At 38.5% G+C, this 20,301-nt stretch overlaps 1 protein-coding gene across 9 annotated transcripts in view; it reads right to left on the bottom strand.

Moving 5' to 3' along the window:
- Positions 1-11,538: 11,538 nt before the first annotated feature.
- The window catches only part of GK (glycerol kinase), a 77,622-nt gene continuing 68,859 nt past the window's right edge, over positions 11,539-20,301 (bottom strand). For 6 of the 9 annotated variants that reach the window (XM_055267666.2, XM_055267665.2, XM_063635330.1 and 3 more), the window contains 3 exons: positions 18,644-18,724; positions 15,295-15,381; positions 11,539-13,410 (listed from right to left, as the gene is read on the bottom strand). In XM_055267666.2, the coding sequence (XP_055123641.1) occupies positions 13,400-13,410; positions 15,295-15,381; positions 18,644-18,724 (179 nt within the window). In that variant the 3' untranslated portion in view covers positions 11,539-13,399. The remainder of the gene's footprint in view (positions 13,411-15,294; positions 15,382-18,643; positions 18,725-20,301) is intronic. The other 3 variants (XM_055267671.2, XM_055267668.2, XM_055267670.2) reach the window with 1 other exon arrangement.

The raw sequence follows: 20,301 nt of genomic DNA, 5'->3' as shown, positions 1-20,301 counted from the left end.
GTAGGCTTAAACTGAAAACTCCTCCCAAAGTGGTACAAGTGGCTCCACATATATTTAATCTCCCAGCTCAATAAAACATTCCTATTTCCTTAAGCATTGATGAAGCCATCTGGAGCCCAAAATGACCAGACAAATGGGCAACATTGGTTACTATTGCTTCTCCTCAAGGAACATTAACTAAAATATCCTTTTAAAGTAAAACATCTGGACCTATTTATCACTATTTAACAATGTGAAGGGGGTTGCATCCTAAACACAGTATTGCACTAAGATGCTAAGTATGCATCAAAAAAAAAATTCAAGGAGAGAATGAGTACAAACATTTATCTTTTCCTAAGACTTAGAACTCTGTCAATGTCATGTATGGCAAAAAGAAAAGAAAAGAAAAATCCCCAAAAGTCTAAGGTTAAAACTTGCCACTAGATTAGATTCTACAGCAACATATGTAATTTAATGGACACTGAGCCATTCTCTGCCCCAAACACGTGCACACACAGACACACACACACACACACCCCTTACCAAATTCCTGAATGAATCTTGACTTTTCTTCTGAGAGAGACCTCCTTGGCTAGTCCCTGGTTCCTAAGAGATGATGGTTCTTGAAGGCTTTTAAGTAATGGAATGACATATCGGATTCATGTGTAGAAAACTCTGCTACAGTGGCAACATTGGGGCAGTTAGTTTTTGCTGAGTAGCAAAATGAACCCCAAACATAAAGGCTTAAAAAAACAGTCATTTTATTGCTCATGATTCTGTGGGCAAAGCAAACCACATGGTCAAGCCCTGATTCAGTGCACTTGTGCACATGGAAACCAATCAAAGTCGTGGATACAGAGAGGTCTGACAAAACTGGGGCCCATCATTGCAGCAATCTATAGCAGAGGGTTTCATTGTATCACCTGTGGGTTATTTCAAACTTTGTGGGCAGATTTTCTGCAGCTCGGGTGACTTTTTAAACATCTGTGTACATTTGAGAGCTGATGAGGCTTTAAACAAGGTTAAGGGGGACAATTAGGGGGACAGGCTAACATGTATGTTCTATTTTGATTTTTATTTATGTTTAGGAAAAGTTGACTATAGTTTGTGCTCATTTCTCTACTGGGAAGATGTTAGTGTTGTACAAACCTAGAAAATTCATCCTGTAGACTGTATAGAAATGTAAGGTAATTATGATCCCAAGGTATTGTCCTATAGAAACCCATCACTGTTTCCAGCTCTACAGCCAGAGAGGTACCCATTTAAATTTACTTTTTGTTTGCAGATTAGTTTCATATCTACACAAAGGAGGCCACTTAATTCATGATTATTTCAAGTATAAGGGAAACAAATTATTGTTCTCTTGTTGTCCATATTCCTATTTATCCCTTCAAAATTTCCTAGTTAGTTGTTCATTCTGAAAATACTTATTTGGCTTATTATGTGCAAGGAGCAATGCTACATGTCATGTAAGATATGGTTTCTTAATTGCCAGCCCCTCCTCATTCCCGGCTTATTCACTCATTCCATATTCATTCAGCAAATATCTATTATGTTTTGTATGCCAAGTACTACAATTGCAACTCTGCATATCAAACCATCCATTCCATCAACAAATACATACTGAGTGTCAGTTATGTGTCAGGCACTAGGCTTGATAGGTACAATGCCTGATATTAGAACTCTACCGGTAAGCAAAATTCAGCATTCTTTGCTTTCTAGAGTTTATACTGTAGTTGGGAATACAGACATCAATCTTATGATTATACAAATGTAAGTATATCCAATAAAAAAAAAATTGAGATAAAAGTACAAATAAAGGAGAAGAATACAACCTGGACCTGGGGGCCAGAAAAGGCTTCCCTAAGTGATGCCTGAGATGAGATGAGAAGGTGGGAAGGAGAGTGGGGAGAAAGAGGTGCAGAATCCAAGGCAAAAGCAAAGCACACAAAAAGGCTCTATGGCAGGAGGAGCCACCACCCTTCAGCAGAACTGAAGGAAGGGCTTGAGGCTGGAGATGGGGAGCAGCATATCCTGGGAAGGGCTGTAGGTCCCGGAAAATAGAGGTTTTTATCCTAAGATAAATGAGAGTGAATGAAGGATCTTAAGTTGGGGGAGAGGGCATGGTCAGATTTGCTTTTAAAATGATTGTTCTGACTGTTGCATGGAGAAAAGATCTTCAAAGTGGAGCCAGGGTGGGTGCAGGGGGATGGGTTAAGAGGAATCCCTGGTTACTACTCCAGCTGAGAGCCTGGACTAGGATGGTGCCAGTGGACATGGAGAGAAGGAGTTCAGATGTATAGGAGATAAGAACAACAGACTTTGGTGATGGGTAGATGCAGGCTGAGGAAGGAGTCAAAGTTGACTCACATATCTCCCCAGATTTCAATCACATTTTTCAATCCCCATATTTCAATCACAGATTTCGATCCCCAGATTTCAATATTATCTTTATTACGGTTTCTACCAACTTCTTAAAGGTAAAAACAAGCTGCACTTTCTTTTGGATAAGAACTGCAAAGGCATTCACATGAGGTCACTCACACAGTGTATCAGGTAGCTTTTACTGTATAATCACCCCCCAAGATGTAATGGTTTAAAACAACAATAATCTATTCACTCACAATTCTGAGGCTTGCCAATTTGGGCTGCGCTCAGATGGGTAGTCTGCTCCACACGATCTGCTCATCTTCCAGGAGGCTAGCCTGCTGATATGGTTTGGCTGTGTCCCCACCCAAATCTTACCTAGAATTGTAATAATTCCCACATGTCAAGGGTGGGGCCAGGTGAAGATAATTAAATCATGGGGGCAGTTTCCGCCATACTGTTCTCATGGTAGTAAGTCTCATGAGATCTGATGGTTTTACAAAGGGCAGTTTCCTTGCACATGCTCTCTTTTGCCTGCTGCCATGTAAGACATGCCTTTGCTTCTCATTTGCCTTCCACCATGATTGTGAGGCCCCTCCACCCAGCCATGTGGAAATGTGAATCCATTAAACCTCTTAACTTTATAAATTACCCAGTTTTGGATATGTCTCTATTAGCAGCATGAGAACAGACTAATACACCTGCTCTCTTTTACATGATGGTATCAGAGCTCCAAAGACTAGCCAGCCCCAGAGTGCTGTCAGTTTCCCTGCTTTCATTTGCATCTCATTTACTGTTGTTCCATTGGACAAAAGTCACATAGTGAAGTCCACAATCATTGTACAAGCGGACCACTTAAGGACACAGATATAGAGAGCTGTGACCAAATTTGAGATAATTACTGAAACAATCTGCCACATATGTTTTTATTGTTTTAACAGTGAATGGCTTCAAAACTTGTAGGAGGATTTTCTACAATCCCAGTAATTTATTGACATTTATGTAGTCAATACATTAGCATATGCCCAACAATGATTTGATCTAGTGTTCTTGACCTGGTGTCCAGCTATGTTAACATTATTTGTGTCCTCAGTAGTCAAGACCAAAACATAGAATTGACTGATGCTCAGTCATTCCATGGCTTTGATGCACTGATTCCCTAGCAGGTTCTCCAGCCACTGCAGTATCACTTCTTGTGGCTTTTGTGATTCTGAGAAAACTTTGAATTGTATTTGGTCTGTCCAATGTCTTCTACTTGATTCAAAGTATTTCATGGGCCACTATACATTTGCTTATGTAAGCTTTTCATTTTTAAAAAATATCCTTTCTTTAGAACATTTAGAACAGATATAATTATTGTATCAGTCAGCTATCGGTAAGTAATGACAAAATGCAACGTTTCTATGGCATACAGCAATAAACGTTGATTTTGCTTACGTGTCTGCGGGTCAGCTGGGGGGTCTGATGGTTTAAGCTGGATTTTCATTAGCTCCATATGTCTCTCATCATCCTTGATTCAGAGAGTTAGCCAAGGCACTTCTTGTGATGATGCAGGGGGCACAAGAAGACACACTCAACTGCACAGGCACTTTTGAAGTCTCTGCTTGTGGCACATCTGTTAACATTCCACTGGCCCAACATGTAGCCAAGTTCGAAGTTAAGATGTGGTGAAATAGAGTCCTTCCACAGAAGTAGAGGAGAGGAGAGGGATGGAGTATTTTTGCACAATAATTTATCATATTGACTTTGACAGTGAGCTAATAAGGGTTTTTTCAACAATGACTTGTCTTTTCAATCTACTGGCCACATTGAGTTCCTGGGTTGGTTGGTTTGTTTTCTTTTTCTTTTTTTGAGATGGGGTCTCACTCTGTTGCCCAGGCTGGAGTGCAATGGCGTGATCACGTCTTACTGAAGCCTCAACCTTCTGGGCTCAAGTGATCCTCCAGCCTCAGCCTCCCAAGTAGCTAGGACCACAGGTGTACACCACCACACCCAGCTAATTTTCTAATTTTTTTGTAGAGATGAGGTCTCACTATATTACCTAGGCTGGTTTTGAACTCCTGGGCTCAAGCAATCCTCTTGCCTTGGCTTCCCAAAGTGCCAGCATCCACCATGCCTAGCCATTTGTTTTTTAATTTGCTTCTTTCTCCCTCTCTCCTCTTTCTCCTATCTTCCCCTGTTCCCCCTCCTCTCCCTCCTCCACCTCACATTTAAAATGTGGTTTTAAAAAGTTTTAAGGCGCAGAAGATGATTTATTTGACCTTTTATTTCCAATTTTTTCCCTAAATGATGGTTAGATTTATCTGAGATGCCTTCTCCTTTATTTTGTTTATAAAACATATACAAACCTTTTAATTTATCTATTATTTCTACATGTGTATATTGCCAGAACAGGTGGGTAAAAAGTTTGTTCATTAAACTGAGCTATCAAATATATCACTCACTGTGCCCCCTTTACCCCAACCATATAAAGAGATTATTTTCTTGTCTGGTTTTTAATTATTATTCACAGAGGAAGGATCACCTTTCATCCTTATCTTTAAATAAAAGTTGTAGACATTTATCAAACATCCAGCACTTTCAAAGACTGCTCAGTCTATTTCTCCAGTGAGCTGCGAAGCAATGGCCATGAAAAGCAGCTCTGGAATCCCCGCCCCCCACAGAGAATCAGTGATTACAAAATGAATTACTCCTGGAACAAATAAATCTTCTGTGGTTGATAGGATAGAAATTTGATAATTTAGGGTCACCTACTTTGGTACAGTCATGTAGGCTTTATGGATTAATAATAAATATTAATGGCAGAAGCTACTGAGGTAGAAAATAAAGGCTTGGAAGTAAATATACCTGCAAATATCGGTCATGGCAACTTTATTGAGTGGAAGTGGCCCATGTTCCTGGAAAGTCTGTGTGTGTCATAGACTAGAATGTGTAATCTAAGCTATCCTACTAGAATGTCAAGGTAGATGGCTGAATTGCACCTGACCATGTACTGTCCCACTACCATTTCTTGGTAACATTTTTGAACATATGCATCCCCCAACATATGCATATGGCAGAACAATAGTTGATCATGTTCAGAAGAGGGTCAATGATGCTAAGAAACTTGGGGGAGTGGTTAAGAGGTTTGGCTTTGGAGTCTGACACTTGGGGTTGACTCTCTGTCCTTTGCTTTTTTTTTTTTTTTTTTGAGACGGGGTCTCACTCTGTTGCTCAGGTTGGAGTGCAGTGGTGTGATCTTGGCTCACTGCAACCTCTGCCTCCTGGGTTCAAGCAACTCTCCTACCTCAGCCTCCCGAGTAACTGAGACTACAGGTGTGTGCCACCACACCAGGCTAATTTTTGTGTTTTTTTGTAGATACAGGGTTTCACCGTGTTGCCCAGGCTGGTCTCAAACTCCTGACCTCAAGTGATCCACCCATCTTGGCCTCCCAAAGTGCTGAGATTACAGGCCTGAGCCACCATGCCCAGCCTCCTTTGCATTTTTTAACAGTTTTATTACCTGTATATGCCTCCAGCCATTAGCGCCTGCAAGGCCCATGTCAGTTTTTGAACAGAGACTATGCTTTTCTCAGGGTGGCCCCTAGCCAATGACTGAGCGTGAGGTATATAAAGTATATAAAGAGATTATTTTCTTGTCTGGTTTTTAATTATTATTCACAGTTGTACTTTCATTGTTGTCTAAGGAAAATCAAAGATGCAAGAGCGTAAACAGATTGTTGGATTCAGTTAAGCCTCTGGTTTTTACGATCTTAGCATGAAAGCATTCTGTACATCTCCCACGGTCACTACAATGCTTTCACTTTACTATGATTACCAAAAGCCAGTACAGAAGCAACTTCTGCTGATAGGAAGAATGTCTAAGCCCGACTGTGGAAAGTAGCGCCACCTAGCGGCCGAATTTGTTTCTTACAAGAGACCAGCTTTTCAAAAGGTAACTGGGTCACTAGAGCCTATTCTATTTACATGGCCTTTAGCAAGCTGAGTTTAGGCTGAGTGTGGTGGCTCACACCTGTAGTCCCAGCATTTTGGGAGGCCGAGGTGGGATGATCTCTTAAGCCCAGGAGTTCAAGGTGAGCCTTGGCAATATAGTGAGCCCCCATCCCCACAAAAATTTTTTAAAAAATTAGCTGGGTGTGGTGGCACGTGCCTGTGGTCCCAGCTACTCAGCAGGCTAATCCTGGAGGATGGCTTGAGTCTGGGAGGTCGAGACTGCAGTGAACCGTGATTGTGCCACTACACTCTAGCCTGGGCAACAGAGCAACACCCCATCTCAAGGAAATAAATAAAACTTAAAATAGTTTAGACTACAAGTGATGGAGTTGGAAAATAAGGGAAATTTTTTTTTCTCTAAGCTTCTGATTCTCTGGTTGAAAAATAGGGGAATCTTGTATGGTACAATTCCTTAATAAATGTTGATTGGATATCTGAGACATTTCAGTAGAAATGGTTCAGCATCTGTCCACATTAAAATCACTTAATATTGACATTATGGTGTCTAAAATACAACTTAATAATAATAAACACAACCATTGAAGTCCTGTCCACTATGATCTAAATGTAAGAAACCTATGTTAACACTTGTAGCTTCACCAGTTCTTCGAGTTGGGCACAGAAATCCTTGGCTTGAGCTACATAAGCGCTTGGCTCAAGCCAAGAATCTGGGGCTGGATAATGGTGTGAATATTTTCTTTCCTTAGTTTTGAAGGGCAATCTTCTTTTGGGAAGGCTCAGGTGGCTAGCAGGGAGTGCAATTCAATTAGCCAAACACAGTTCTTGGAGCTAATTAGGAGTCAATAATAAACAGCTGCAGGCTTCAGCATATCCAAAGCCCTGTGTATGACAGGCACGACCCTGCCCACGCCTGCCATCCATGGGTGTCTCTCTCTGAGAGGGAGAGAAGGGGAACATGGTGTCTCTGATGAACACCTGTATACACGGGAGACCTGACAAAAAATCTCCTTCCAATAGTTTTTATTATTCCAGTCTTAATCCATAGAAGATAATAGCTCTGGTTTTGTTTATTCTAAATGAACCTGCTTAATAGCAAACATTAAGAATCTCTCTTATACACATTTCTGATTATCCTGAACAAAAATATGTACTCTGGCCGGGCACAGTAGCTCATACCTGTAACCCCAGTACTTTGGGAGGCTGAGGCGGACGGATCACGAGGTCAGGAGTTCGAGACAAGCCTGGCCCACATAGTGAAACCCCGTCTCTACTAAAAATACAAAAATACCAGGCATGGCTGCGTGCACCTGTAGTCCCAGCTACTCCAGAGGCAAGGCAGGAGAATCATTTGAACCCGGGAGGTGGAGTGCAGTGAGCTGAGATCGTGACACTGCACTCCAGCCTGGGCGACAGAGTGAGACTCTGTCTCAAAAAAGAAAAAAAAAATGGACTGTGTGTGTGTGTTGGGGGTGAGTGTATATCCTTGCAGGATACACATTTATTTAACATATAGAATTAAAGAATTAACTGAACCTGTGGGATGGAGACAGAGATAACATTGAAAAGTCATGGAAGAATCCTAATAACTTAGTTTTAGTCACTAGTTATGTCTCTTCCTTTAAAATCGGTTAGATAATGCAACTAACTAGCAGTAACGTCTCCCTGAGTGTGGGCAAGGAGAATTAAAATATCAAACCATACTGGGGGAAAAACCCAGCATAGGTGAAATTAGAGAATTGTTCCATTTTAGAGTCAAGTTTTCCCTTCAATAGCAGGTTTTAATCACTTTGATTATCACCCTACCGTTTTAACCACGTTTTTGTGGTCTTTTAAACACATATTATAAAGGAAACAAATGTCATTCCATTTTATTATTTAGTACTTTCTTTGGACTGTAATGAATTAGAACCCAGAATACAATAAAACAAGTCTCATGCGTAACTTAAAATCTAATACGATAATCACAATTATTTTCCCTTGGACATTATACTTAAATGTAGAGTCAAGACTTTTCTGTCTAGAAACTTTCTAGCCTTAACACATAATTACAAATATGGTGGTCTTACAGCTATGCAGTTATCTATTAAAATTCATGGAAGGTACTATATAGAAAACAAATGGGCATTTCTTTTTTGAGTCTTCTAAATTCTGTTCATAACAAGTGAATGGCTAAGTAAGGATGTAATTTCTTTTTTTTTGTTTGTTTGTTTGTGTGTTTTGTTGTTGTTAGAGATGGAGTCGCCCTGTCACCCAGGCTGGAGTGCAGGGGCGCCATCTTGGCTCACTGCAGCCTCCGCCTTCCAGGTTCAAGTGATTCTCTGGCCTCAGCCTCCCAAGTAGCTGGGATTACAGGCGTGTGCCACCATGCCCAGCTAATTTTTGTATTTTTAGTAGAGATGGGGTTTCACCATGTTGGCCAGGCTGCTTTCAAACTCCTGATCTCAAGTGATCCGCCCACCTTAGCCTCCCAAAGTGCTGGGATTACAGGCGTGAGCCACTGCGCCCGGCCAGGATGTAATTTCTAATACACATTATTTCTTCTCTATATTGATGCTTCGTAGGAGGTGCTTGAAATAATTCTGCCAGAAGATCAATAAAATTTCAATCCTTTTAATTGGGAAGGCTGTCAGTACTAACAAAACTACACTGATAGACAGACAGTGACTGATGAACTTAGATGCACACAATCAGGAGCAACACACCTTATATTTTTATTATGAAATATATGGAGCATACAGAAATGTAGAGGATATAATAAAGACATGTGTACCCACCGCTAAGCAGCGCCAAATCTGAAGGTATTGCTATATTTGTTTTAACTCTTAATTTTTTTAGAAACACAACTTTCCAGGTTTCAGCAAAGTCCCTTCCCCTGACCCCATTCTCCTCTTTCAGAGGTAACCACCACTAAACTTGGTATTTACCATCTCTATGCCTGTTTTATACTTTTAGTTCACCTGTGTCTACATACATGACAGCACTGACTTTTGCACGTTGAAATTTTTATAGAGTTTATGAACACTCAAGTTCTATGAAATATTCCCTTAAAGTCTGAGGAAAAATCAAAATAAGCACAGGGATCATTTTAGGACTATGGGTGACTTTCTTCTCTTCTTTCTAACCTCTTTCTTTTTCCCATTTTTATAAGAGGAGTAATATTCTCATTTCCAAGCAAACAGTTTTATCAAAGAAATAAAGTGGACAGACCGGGCATGGCAGCTCACGCCTGTCATCCCAGCACTTTGGAAGGCCAAGGGAGGGGGGGGGCGGGAGGCAGATCACAAGGTCAGGAGTTCAAGACCCACCTGGCCAACATGGTGAGACCCCCGTCTCTACTAAAAATACAAAAATTAGCTGGGCGTGGTGGCGTACACCTGTAGTTTCAGCTACTCAGGAGGCTGAGGCGGGAGAATTGCTTGAACCTGGGAGGTGGAGGTTGCAGTGATCCCAGATCACGCCACTGCACTCCAGCCTGGGCAAGAATGGGACTCCGTTTCAAAAAAAAAATAAATAAATATATATATATATACACACACACACATACACACACACACACATATATGTATAGTGAAATTTTTTCCCACCCCTTTCTCCCAAATGCCTAATTATCAACCCTTTCTGTCCCAGTGGATAAGCACTATTAACAGCTTTTCTGTCCTTCCAGCATAGGCAAACATTCTAGTTTCTCTCTGTCTCTCTCTCTCTCTCTAATAGAAGGGTAGCACACTTACATGCTACTCTGCACCTTGCTTTTTCACTTATCCCAAATACCATATCTTTCTAGACAGTGTCCTCATTCTTTTCTAAAGCTACACATTTTCTTTGTATGGCTGTACCAGAATTTATTTAACAAGTTTCTCTTTGATGGATATTTTGGTGATTACTTAAATGATTTCATATTTATGAAATCCACTTGTAAACTAGTCATACAATAATAAGAAACCTATGAGATAGATATTATCAAGTTCAATAATAAGGAATAAAATAAACTACTTAATTTTAATACTAAACAGGAAAATTGAAAGAGGCCTGAAGCTGCTTTTTAAAATAAAATATTGTCATCCTCTCAACTGCTATGCTGTCAGGTAGAACTAGTTATTTGAAATAGAATGAAAACTGGCAAGTAAAGATATTGGCCTAGTTGAGAAACTTGTTTTTAACCTAACTTCTCCTTCTCAGAATATTTATCTTTATGGTCCTCAAATTTAATTTAATGGGTCATTTTCATTAAATTTGATGACAGGGAAATCTCAGGAAATACCTGTGAGAGTTTTTTTGTCTACGATACTTGGCACAGGTTATATTTAATTATAAGGCCAGAATTAAGATATGTACCTATAAAGTATACACAAAGTAGAAATCAGATTGGCTTACAAATTCACTCAGTTTTCTACTAATTGTTTATTGTGTGAACTTATTATTAAAGTTGTTAGGTTGCAAAAGCAAAGGATCAAGGAAACTTCATTATTTAAATATTACTAGATAAAACGAGCTATTAAAGAGTTATAGTTAAAAAAATTTTTGTACTTCTATCTACTATGTTGTAAACACTACAGAGTAAATACTACCTACTACACTGTCAACGCCGTTAGGTTCTGTGCTATCACAGCTTTCATTTGTTGGTTTCTCCAAAAACTTTCATTCTTCACTCCCACATGATACCAGATACCCAAAAGACATCCCAAAGAATTGGGCTTTGCGCACTTCAAAAGAAGCATACTAAAAATTCTAAGATATCATTACAGAAGCAGAGATGCATTACTTATTTTACTGATCAGTTGGAGAACAAAGGATTGAGGTGTTGCCTATCAGGTTGAGAGAACAATGGTGGTCAAGGTTAGCCATGCAAGGCCCTGTTGATAATGGCTGCTGACCTTACCAGCATATTTTATGCAAATGCTGAGATGGGACAGTGTAGTTTCTTCTAATAGAATGATTAAGGTGTTCATCATTACAGAAATTACTTCTTTGGCCGTTGGTTAACTCTTCAGAGTGTGCCCTATCAAGTGCTAACAGCCAAGTTTCACATTTCCTGAAACATCTTTTTTTTTTTTTAGTACAGATAGGGTTTCTCCATGTCGGTTAGGCTAGTCCCGAACTCCTGACCTCAGGTGATCCGCCCACCTCGGCCTCCCAAAGTGCTGGGATTACAGGCGTGAGCCACTGTGCCCGGCCTCTGAAACATCTTTCTTAATTTAACTTTCAACTAAGTTCTAGTCTGTAAATGAGAAATGCAAGTAAGAACAAGGGGTCAATTTATTTTAAGTAAATTTGTCATTAAATATCAACGTGTACAATTTCAAACATTTATAAATCTTGCAATTCATAGAAAAATTAATGTAATCTTAAAATTATTTGAACAGTGGCTTTCACAATTATTTACAATGAACTCAACCTACTTTTGTAGAAACATTCATGTTTAAAAGTACCCCTGCCACAAAGTGATCATTTCACAGTAACTTTCTATAATATTTATGTCACTTAAGTGGTGGCTGCATCAATAAAACCTAGCAGATTCAATAATTTAGAAACAGCACAATCAGAACAGTAAATAAAGCTATCATTAATTCCAAACAAAACAGAACCTTTTATAGTAAGATATAAATGTTTTTCCATTCAGCACTCTTGAAAAAAATAATTAGGAGGCAATCTTTTCTTCACTGTTTACTACAAAACAAAGTAATTTTAAGATATTTTAAAAAATTGATGTTAAGAAGCTGGATTAGGTAACTTCTTATAATATGTGACATTAAATATTTTGAGAAATTCTTGATTTCATTGGAAGGCATTTGTAATGATAAACCTTTTTTTCAGTTATAATAAGATACTAAGCAGAGATAATTCTGTCATCCCAGATAGCAATTTCTTATTAACAATTGATAACATTTGAACTGAAAGAGATTCTTGGCTTTATTTCTATATTTTTTTCTACTTAGGTATTTAACTTTTTTGACATCCTCTTATCCCCTTAATAGGATCCAAAACATGTCTAAAATTAATTCAAAAGAAAAATAACTATTTGAATTATTGCTTGTGTTTGAAAATGATATTTACTGTAGTATTCCACAGTTTCTTCTTTTTTTAAGCTAAGACAATTAAATAAAAATGTAAGGGATAAGAAATATAGTTGAAGTCACAAAAAGTATATTTTCTTTTATTGCCATAAAACATAAATTTTAAATGTTGGCTCTTTAAGAAAAAAATTCTCCTGGTAAATATTATGCATAACCGTTGCCCAAAAATGTATACAGCTGTTTTCCAACATATTTATATACACAGTGGTTCACTTAAGACCAGCCCTGTTAGAACCTTCTGAATATAATGTGCTCTTAATTTATAAATGGGCTACCCTCAGTGTATAAAATATATAGGCATGTATGTTATACATACAAAGTAAAAAATATAAAAAGGAAAGATGGAAGAAAAAAGAAAGTATCCTTTCCTATAAGATCCAGACAGAAAGTCATTATAATTAGTGGGACCATGGAAAACATCTGAAGGATTTCAGTTTTGGCAAATAACTTTTCGGAAAAATATCCAAGCTGTAAGAACACTAAATGTCTATTTTAATAATTTAGTAGAGGTTTCTATTCAAACATTCAGTGAAGATGTTGCCATCTTCAACTATGTAGAAAAGAAGACTTTTAGGGTGTCTGTTAAAAGCAAAGAGCTGCTGATTTTTAACAGGTTAGTAATAACCTTTCAATCAAGTATATGTCATGCAGAGACTCAAATCCTGGTCCAATAGTGTTTGAGTATATTTGATGGAAGATTCCAATGGTGAGGATCCGAATTCTTCCTACATCTTAGAGGGAATGGAGCAGGATGTTATGGCAATGGAGGGGGTCAGCCCCAAAGGTAGCTGGCCCAACCTTAACTGTAGATGTTTAAAAAAAAAATCACCAAATATTTCTATAGCATTCTTTTTGCTGCATTTTCTTTATTTTAAGCCACAGGTCTACTTGGAGGGTCATGCAGCAAGTGGCTTATAAATAAAATCAAAGTCTATGAATAGTGTCATTGCATTAAGAGACAGAATTGCTGGGTTCTTTCATTATGTAAAAAGCTCACATCTTGGGAATCCATGAGTGGGTAGGTTTTATGGAATACCTGAAATGGGGAACAAAAACCATATATGTCAATAATACATGCATACAATTCAGGAGTTAAAGCAATGAAGATGATTCAATCATTTACTAAGCTAGAAAGTCCATATGATTTCTAAATTATGCCTCAAAATTAAAATGCAACAAACAGGGCCAATTCCAAAATTAACAAATATTGCCACTGTTGCTAATTGTTTACCAAGGCAAACAATTTCCAGCCCTCTCAAATTGCAGTGTATGTCACCAAAGAGAGAACCTAAATATAGTGACCACATGCATCTTAGAAGTCTAAGAATCTAGACACGTAGCCCATCTTTTAGCTTAGAGAGATGCAACATGTCTCAATTTTCATAGAAACAAGGCCTTTTCATGCTGTCATGATACCAAGGGGGAAACAAACAAACAAACAAAAATCAAAACTTCCAGCTGCAATGTTTCTTTACTTTTCCAGACCATTGTTATGCAGCCCAAAATACTCAGGATAATGAAAAGTAACAGAACTTTTTCTAAAACAATGTGTGTTTCTTTATAGATTTAAATTACAGTTCTCATGGGAATGTTTAGTCTTCCACCAAACATTCCTGAGAAGCAGAAAGAACAGATTCCATATAGATTTATGTATACAGAGGCCTTTTATAAGGTAATTCAAAGAAAAACTTTATTTGGACTAGTGGTTGTGTTTTTGGAAACACAGCATTTACTATAGCATTCCACAGTTTTTTCTTCTGTTACTGATACCAAATTAAGGTATTGTTAGTACAGAAGGAGACAATTTGAACAAATTTATTCTGAATATGCTTGAATATTCAGAATATGGAAAAAAGTAACATAATCTAGTTTTAAATTCTCATGCAAGTAACCCAAATTTTCTCATTAAAAGATAATCTAATGTTCTGCAAATAATTTTCTGTAAATAATTTTCATTCTACATTTATGTATAGCACTAAACTGATAATGACAAGCTAAATAAATATTTGTCAGATCTTGACAAACAGATGTTCCCTCTCATATCACTGAAGTTTAAATTTTACATCTTAAGCTCAGGTCATTATCTTATTAATTAAGAGAGAGAATTTAACTCTTTCCCTAATTGTGAAGTTTTTTTTTTAAAGTTTCACTTTCATGGGAACATACAGAATAAGAAGCATCATTTCCATTTAAGCAGTAATTTTAAGAAAAATTGAGCTATCATCAAGAGCAGCTTCCAAAAATGGCTATTATAAATTAATAAGATTATGCAATATATTTCATAACATGCTGAGCCATTTTACTTTTATTAAAAAAAGATTATTCAGTATAAATTAATGTGGAAAAATAATTCTGTTTTCATTTCAACCCCTTTATTTAAGGAATCATTTTTAAAACTTCAGTTCACAAAATTTTAACTAAAATCAAAGTGACTATAAATCTTCCCTGGCTTTAGGGTTTTACAGGAACTCTGCGGACATGCTCTGGCTGAAACTCTTGCCAGAATTGAAAAGTTAAGACTTGGTTAGCAAATTTTCAGGAGTATGAAAAATAATTTATATACATTTGAAAGGCAATTTAATTAAGGTCAAAAGTATACTTTAACTTTCAGCAGTCAGTATGAAAGTCCTTTCATTTAAATATTAGTATTTTCACTTTTGCTTATTGCTGCAGCTGACAGCAGAATGTAGTCCCTCTTAAAGAAGTCATCACATTAAAAATTTAAAAAGGTTAAGCAGAGTCACAGTTCTTACTTCTAACTGCCCCCAAAGATTAACTGGTCTAACTAATTAGACCTTTAATTGATTTTCCAGCTTCCTAGACACAGAAAGAATGAAAAACACTGAAAAATTTCTGCTAAGTTATACACGAAAACATTAAAGCTAACTAATAGAGTTGTCTAATTTAAAGAGTAACTAACCTGAGATGTACCTTGCTCCGATTAACATTACCATGCTACTCACTATAAAAAAGCCCAAGGGCAGACTACAGAAGATACTAGGGTCACCTGTGGTCATCCAAGCAGAAGAGAATTCCAGTCAAGCAAACCAAAAGAGAGACACATAATTACAATATTTGTGTTAAGAATCACAAGATAGCAAAACAAAATAAGCTATAAAAATAGTATATCCATAAAAGCTAGCAAAGAGTTATTACTTCAAATCAAAAATATAATCAATATTGAAGGCTTATGACAGTTAACAAACAATACAGATAGCATGCCACACAGCCAAGAACATAATACATATAGACTAACATTAGCCTTCCACTGGCAAAGCCAGAGACAGCCTATGGATAACTTTTTGGGAGGCTGTTAATTTTAGCTTTCTTGATTCTTCCCCCAAATATACTAAATGATCTATTTAATTCCACCCAAGTTCAAATTATAGTTCTCTTTTGGCTATGAGAGAAGAGTTATATTAGTGTCCTAAGATGAATTTAAAACCCTATTTTTGCTAAAATATTAGTTCAGTTTTATTTTTTTAATAGAATTTGGTGCGTAACAAAATGCACCTGACAATACATTTTAAACACGTATGAAAAGTATGTTAAAAATTGTTTACAAAGCATTCAAATATAGTCACAAACAAGAAAATAATTATGATTGCTTCAAAATTGGCAAATTGCTTTGAAACTTAAGCAAGCCTCATATTCTTCCCATAGGTTAAGATACAGGTAGCAATTATAATATCCTCTCAAGTTTATTAAAATAGGATTCTATCTATATTGCTATTATCATATAACTTATATAGTTATATAGCTTAGATTGCTTAAAGGAATACAACTAGCATTTTATTACTATTCCAAGTTTATTATACAGCTTAGAGAACCTCAAAATATTAACTATTAGAGTGTTTTTCATAAATCTATTCAAAAAACATTTTCAGGCCAGGCGCAGTGGCTCACGCCTGTAATCCCAGCACTTTGGGAGGCCGAGGTGGGCGGATCACCTGAGGTTGGGAGTTCAAGACCAGCCTGACCAACATGGAGAAACCCCATCTCTACTAAAAATACAAAATTAGCCGGGCGTGGTGGCGCATGCCTGTAATCCCAGCTACTCGGGAGGCTGAGGCAAGAGAATTGCTTGAACCCAGGAGGTGGAGGTTGCGGTAAGCAGAGATCGTGCCATTGCACTCCAGCTTGGGCAACAAGAGCGACACTCCATCTCAAAAAAAAAAAAAAATCAAACTGGCTTAAATCCACTGCAGCCTAACTGAAATAAAAACAAAGTTCTTTAAAATATAACTCTCAAAAGATCAAATTACTTTTATCATTAAGGCTGATAGCAGAAATTGGAGCAATCATATCATTTTTTTGTTTATCAACTTTTTCTTAGTATTTTAAATTCATTGATAGTAAAGTACACAAACAAGGAAAAAATGATCAGTTGATTTTGTGGGAATTTTGCAGTTAAAATTACATCCTCAACTGCTAGTGAGAACTGTGTATCTGTGTGTAAGGCATGGGGTTGGAGGCAGGGAGACAGGAGGACTAAAATGCCATTTTAAGGCCGGGCGCAGTGGCTCACGTCTGTAATCCCAGCACTTTGGGAGGCCGGGGCGGGTGGATCATGAGGTCAGGAGTTCAAGACCAGCCTGGCCAACATGGTGAAACCCCGTCTCTACTAAAAATACAAAAAATTAGCCGGGCACGGTGGCAGGCACCTGTAATCCCAGCTACTCAGGAGGCTGAGGCAGGAGACTCGCTTGAACTCGGAGGGCAGAGGTTGCAGTGAGCACAGATCCCACCAGTGCACTCCAGCCTGGGCAGCAGAGTGAGACTCCATCTCAAAAAACAAAAAACAAAACAAAATGCCATTTTAAACATGCCATTTAAAGTGCCATTTTAAAACATCCAGCTAGTTAAAGAAATCATGTAACTCACCTTCTTATAAGCAATAATTAAGGGCAACTAGAAAAGAAGTCAAGGCTTACGTCTGTTATATCTCACATAGCAACTAGCACTGTGCTAGAAAAGTACTTATGATTGAGAAGTTTAGTTGTAAAGGGTCTCTCAAAATTACAGTCTTAGCAAGAAAAACTTTGCCACCATCTTGGAAAAGGAAGCTGAGTCTCACAACAAAAGATATTAAGCTTATTTAGGAGAAAAACAAAAGGTTCAAATAGGAACATCCGGGACTGAAAATACAGACCACAGTTATCTGTGGCAGTAGATAGTTCTGGAAGCTTCTCCTAAAAAACAGATACATTAACTTCGGGGTTGGAAGGCAGGTATTATTTCATTTGTCAACTCTTCCCCATTAAAGTATATGCTCAAGCCAGGTGCAGTGGCTCACACCTGTAACCCTGGCACTTTGGGAAGCCAAGGCAGGCGGATCACTTGAGGTCAGGAGTTCCAGACCAGCCTGGCCAACATGGTGAAACCCCGTCTCTCCTAAAAATACAAAAAAATTAGCTGGGCATGGTGGTGGGTGCCTGTAATCCCAGCTACTTGGGAGGCTGAGGCAAGAAAATCATTTAAACCCAGGAGGCGGAGGTTGCAGTGGGCCAAGATCATGCCACTGCACTCTAGCCTGGGTGACAGAGCGAGACTCTGTCTCAAAAAAAAAAAAGTATATGCTTCAATAAATTATTTGCCATTGTTCCATTCATTATGCTCCACATCTTGCATTTAGCAAAAAATTATAATACTATGCATCTTAAGGCTGTTTAAATCTAAATGGTTTACTTGAGCTCTTGACCTTCCTAAGTGACTGAAAGGTAGAATAGTCCACTATTTTTTCTGCTAAGAGCACTTCCCAATCTATTTATAAGAGTTTGAATTTACTATGTTTGGTATATTTCTTTCTCTGATTCCAAAGGAATTCCCATTATGTACTTGGAATCAGCCTAGGAAGTAGCAGAATATATTCTGAAATCAATATAGCTTTCAGTTGCTTCAGGTCATAAAGACAGCCCCCCAAAAAGGTAAAGTAAGAGGAGAGGGGAAAAAAATGAAGACTCTAGTTGATTTTTTTTTCATTAAGAAGAAACTAGAAATAATTTTACTCTTGGAAGACTAAGTTGTCAATTGAAGCACCAAGAATAAACTAATAAGGAAAGATATGGCAGGATAAAGTTAAAGTATGTATATCAACCTGATAATTTACATTTTGTGTTTAGAACTTAAAAGTGTTTTCAAAATGTTAGACTCTCTGGACATATGATAATGCTTTTCTTCACAGCAGCCTGGCTATGTGTAAATGCCTAGATACTTAAATATTTAACATACTAAGAAAATGTGGCAATAATAAACAAAAACATTTTTACCACTTTCTGGAGACTGAGTTGTAACCCAACCCATTGACTTCATCACAGCTTTCTTCCATGTAGAATAACGAATTTCACTTTCTAGAATTAGAAGGTAGAAAAAACACATACGAAAGGTAGTTTGCTGAGATGTTCTAAGTACCATACTTATGATCACTCAACATTCTTGACAAATTATTGCACACATTAAACTGCAGTAGGGCTTTAGCAGGACTCAGATTTGAAAGCACATGGTTGCTGATGACTGCCAGTGACTGGAAGACATGCTTGCTTGGAAGTTGGAGTGAAACAGGACACAGGGAGGCTGGGTGCAGTGGCTCATGCCTGTAATCCCAGCATTTTGGGAGGGTGAGGAGGGAGGATGGCTTGACCTCAGGAGTTTGAGACCAGCCTGAGCAATGTGGTAAAACCCTGCCTGTAGTACCAGCTACCTGGGAGGCTGAAGCAGGAGGATCATTTGAGCCTGGGAGGCGGAGGTTGCAGTGAGCCAAGATCACACCACTGCACTCTAGCCTGGGTGACAGAGCAAGACGCGGTCCCAAAAACAAACAAACAAACAAACAAAAACAGGATAGGGGAAATTCAGCAGGGTAAAGGGAGATTGGCAGACAGACTGCCTGCTATGCAGACTGGGCCACTCACAAACAAGTGGTAATGAATTAGAAAGGGGAATCCTATTTGATCTGTTTTCTCTTCTTTTTGGGGGAAAGGGTTTGAGGAAAAGGGTATGCTGTAATGTGGGAAGACTAGAAGGAGACTTTTTTATTTCCTTTTTTTTTGAGACTGAGTCTCGCTCTGTCACCCAGGTTGGAATGCAGTGGTGCCATCTCGGCTCACTGCAAGCTCTGCCTCCCAGGTTCACGCCATTCTCCTGCCTCAGCCTCCCCGGTAGCTGGGACTACAGGCGCCCGCCACCATGCCCGGCTAATTTTTTGTATTTCTAGTAGAGGCGGGGTTTCACTGTGTTAGCCAGGATGGTCTTGATCTCCTGACCTCATGATCCGCCCGCCTCGGCCTCCCAAAGTGCTGGGATTACAGGTGTGAGCCACCGCGCCCCGCAGGAGACGTTTTTATTTCAGTCACAGGATTTAACAAATACTGATTTCTCATAAGATTTGAATTGCATTCCTCTGAGACAGCCCCATGCCCCCCAACCCCAGCATCTTAAAGCAAGATGTTTTAAAGGTGGAAATCCACAATAGAAAGTCTAAACAAAAATGAGCTTGATGCTGTACACTTCTAAGGGTGCTGAACCCCATGTGGGGCTACCTTTCTCTCAAGCCTCCCAGACTTTCCATAGCACCTGAGGCCTGCAACACCCGGGAGAGAAGACTCAAGAATCACTCACTTCAGAAAGCTTTCCAGTGCCCCATTTCTATCCCCCCTCTCTCTTCACACACACCCCAGGATGTCAGCTACCACAGTGAATTTTTATGGTTTTGTCTACTGCTCCCAATATACTCTAATCTTCTGAAGGGCAAAACAAGATAAGAAGATAAGGCCTTATTCATCTCTATATTCCCACATCAGTACAGTCTCTGGCCTGTGGTTGGCTATAAACAACTGTTTGCTGGCAAAATGTACTATCTATATCTAGGTGCCCATTCACTTATGGGGAGGAGTGAGGGCTGGTGAGAGGGAGGACAATAGGCCATGAC

The sequence above is a fragment of the Symphalangus syndactylus genome, chromosome X (assembly GCF_028878055.3).
Source record: "Symphalangus syndactylus isolate Jambi chromosome X, NHGRI_mSymSyn1-v2.1_pri, whole genome shotgun sequence".
Taxonomy (NCBI): domain Eukaryota; kingdom Metazoa; phylum Chordata; class Mammalia; order Primates; family Hylobatidae; genus Symphalangus; species Symphalangus syndactylus.
This window is presented reverse-complemented; position numbering and strand designations above follow the sequence as displayed.